At 62.5% G+C, this 2760-nt stretch overlaps 1 protein-coding gene across 1 annotated transcript; it reads left to right on the forward strand.

Annotated features, from left to right (window-relative positions):
• The first annotated feature begins 351 nt into the window (after positions 1-351).
• LOC124675432 (UDP-glycosyltransferase CGT-like) lies at positions 352-1881 on the forward strand. The gene has a single exon (XM_047211510.1). It carries the CDS (start codon positions 352-354, stop codon positions 1759-1761), a length of 1410 nt encoding a protein of 469 aa, XP_047067466.1. The 3' UTR covers positions 1762-1881.
• The last annotated feature ends 879 nt before the right edge of the window (positions 1882-2760 follow it).

A 2760-nucleotide genomic window follows, 5' to 3' on the forward strand; every position in this document is an offset into this window, starting at 1 on the left:
AAATTACTATATTATAAGTTTTTAGAAACTCTATAGAACGGCTATTTAGCAACTACCCGTCCATCTGGTTCGACATGGACCTCGAGTGCTACACTTGGCCAAATGCCAAGTCGTGTAACAAAGATGAAAAATGTGCTATCTATCTCTGTGCGGACGCTGCACCTACTTGGCCCCGTACCGTCGATTTACTCGTGGCTTTACTCAACTGGTTGTTGGATCGTTTGGTGCAGAGCACAGCTACGTCCCTCAACAAACAAACAAATACGGAGTACTTCATCTACTGTTAAGAAGCCACAGCCATCTCCTGCCCGACCAAGCAGAAATCAGAGCGCCCCGCTCCTCGCAATCGCAATGCCGACCTCCGGCGACCTGCCACGCCCTCGCGTGGTCCTCCTCCCGAGCGCCGGGATGGGCCACCTCGTCCCGTTCAGCCGCCTCGCCGTGGCGCTCTCCCCCAGCTGCGACGTCTCGGTGGCCGCCGTGCTCCCCACAGTTTCCTCCGCCGAGTCCGCGCACCTGGACGCCCTCTTCGTCGCGTTCCACGCCGTCCGCCGCCTCGACTTCCCCCTGGCTCCCTTCGACGCGTCCGAGTTCCCCGCCAGCGCCGACCCCTTCTTCCTCCGCTTCGAGGCCATGCGCCGGTCCGCGCCGCTCCTCCTCGGCCCCATCCTCGCCGGCGCCGGGGCGTCCGCGCTCGTGACCGACATCGCGCTCGCGTCCGTGGTCATACCGGTGGCCAAGGACCTCCGCCTCCCCTGCTACGTCCTCTTCACCGCCTCCGCCGCCATGCTCTCCCTCTGCGTCCACTTCCCCGCCTACCTCGACGCCAACGCCGGCGGTTCCGTCGGCGACATTGATATCCCTGGCGTGTACCGCATCCCCAAGGCCTCCGTCCCGCAGGCGCTGCACGACCCCAACCACCTCTTCACCCGCCAGTTCGTCGCCAACGGACGCGTGCTCGCGGCATCCGACGGCGTCCTGGTCAACTCATTCGACGCGCTCGAGCCGGAAGCCATTGCGGCTCTGCAGGATGGCTCCGTCGCCACCGGGTTCCCTACCGTGTTCTCCGTCGGGCCGCTCGCCCCAGTGAGCTTTCCGTCAGGCGACCCGGCCAAGAACCAGCCACCTTACATGCGGTGGCTGGAGGCGCAGCCGGCGCGGTCGGTTGTGTACGTGAGCTTCGGGAGCCGCAAGGCCATCTCCAGGGACCAGCTCCGGGAGCTCGCCGCCGGGCTGGAGGCGAGCGGGCACCGGTTCCTGTGGGTGGTGAAGAGCACCGTGGTGGACAGGGACGACGACGCCGACCTCGGCGAGATGCTCGGCCAAGGGTTCCTGGAGCGCGTGCAGGGGCGGGGGATGGTGACCAAGGGCTGGGTGGAGCAGGAGGAGGTGCTGAAGCAGGAATCCGTCGGGCTGTTCGTCAGCCACTGCGGCTGGAACTCAGTGACGGAGGCGGCGGCGGGCGGGCTGCCGGTGCTGGCGTGGCCGAGGTTCGGGGACCAGCGGGTGAACGCCGGCGTGGTGGCGCGCAGCGGGCTCGGCGTGTGGGTGGACAGGTGGAGCTGGGAGGGGGAGGAGGGGATGGTGAGCCGGGAGGAGATCGCGGAGAAGGTGAAGGCGGTAATGGCAGACGAGGCAGTGAGCAAGAAGGCGGCGGGAGTGCGGGATGCGGCGGCGAAGGCTGTCGCTGACGGCGGCTCGAGCCACGGGAACTTGGCCCAATTCGTGCAACGGTGCCGGGATCGAAGCGTAAGCAAGTAGTACGCTCTCTCCACTGTAGAAGCGAGTAGTAATAATACTCGGTTGTATCGTCTAGACCGGGCATAGACGTGAACCACCTTCTGGACGTGTTGTATCGAACCGTTTGCGCCGTTTGTGTTCTCTCCACTGTATTTAGCGGGTGGGTACGCTCTTTTACAAAACTAAGGACTAACACATTATGCATGCTAGTCACGGTGAGAAGCCATAATAAACATGAAAAAGATGATAAAGCATTCAACACTTTCTCAATCTAAAACAAAACACAAAACATGTAATTATTTACAACATGTAAGAGCATCTCCAACAGAGGCTGTAAACTTGCGCTGCGCTAAAATAACTGTCAATATACAGCACCCAGCGCGTTTTTTTGTCCTCCAGCAGACGCTGCAAACTACGGCGCGCTGTAAATATTTTAGTGCGCGCGGCGGTTTGCACTATCCAAGCGGTATATCTAGTGCGCCGGCTAGCGCGCGCTGTGAAGTGGGAGTGCGATTCTTCCCACCCGCGCGAAGAAAAACTGCCACGCCGTGAGCTCCGCCCGCCGCGAGCACCACCGGCCACCACGCCGCGAGCACCACCCGCCGCCGCCGCCGCGAGCACCGCCGACCTTGCTTGGCGGCTGCGAGCTCCACGGTGCTCTGCCACGCCGCGAGCTCCGCAGGTCCGCCGGCTGCGCCCGAAGTTGCCCGGCGGCTGCGAGCTCCGCCGGCCGCGCGCGACCTTGCCCGGCGCTACAAGCTCCGCTGGCCGCCGCGCGCTGCGAGCTCGCGAGGTCCGCTGGCCGCGCCCGACCTTGCCCGACGCTGCGAGTTTCGCCGGCCTCCGCGATGCGAGCTGCGCCGGCCGCGCGAGGATGAAATCGATTGCTCTGGCCACGCAGGCAGGCAATCAATCATACGAGTTGCTCTGGCTAGCTAGATCAATCGATTGCTCCGGCTAGCTAGATCAATTGCTAGTTAGGATAAGCTCCCCGTAGAGTTGTAAATTTTAGTTGATTTT

This window comes from Lolium rigidum, chromosome 1 (assembly GCF_022539505.1).
Source record: "Lolium rigidum isolate FL_2022 chromosome 1, APGP_CSIRO_Lrig_0.1, whole genome shotgun sequence".
NCBI classification, from domain to species: domain Eukaryota; kingdom Viridiplantae; phylum Streptophyta; class Magnoliopsida; order Poales; family Poaceae; genus Lolium; species Lolium rigidum.

What these genes read in the sequence shown, in the direction of transcription:
- LOC124675432 (XM_047211510.1), top strand. Translation starts at nt 352, where the DNA reads ATGCCGACCTCCGGCGACCTGCCACGCCCTCGCGTGGTCCTCCTCCCG.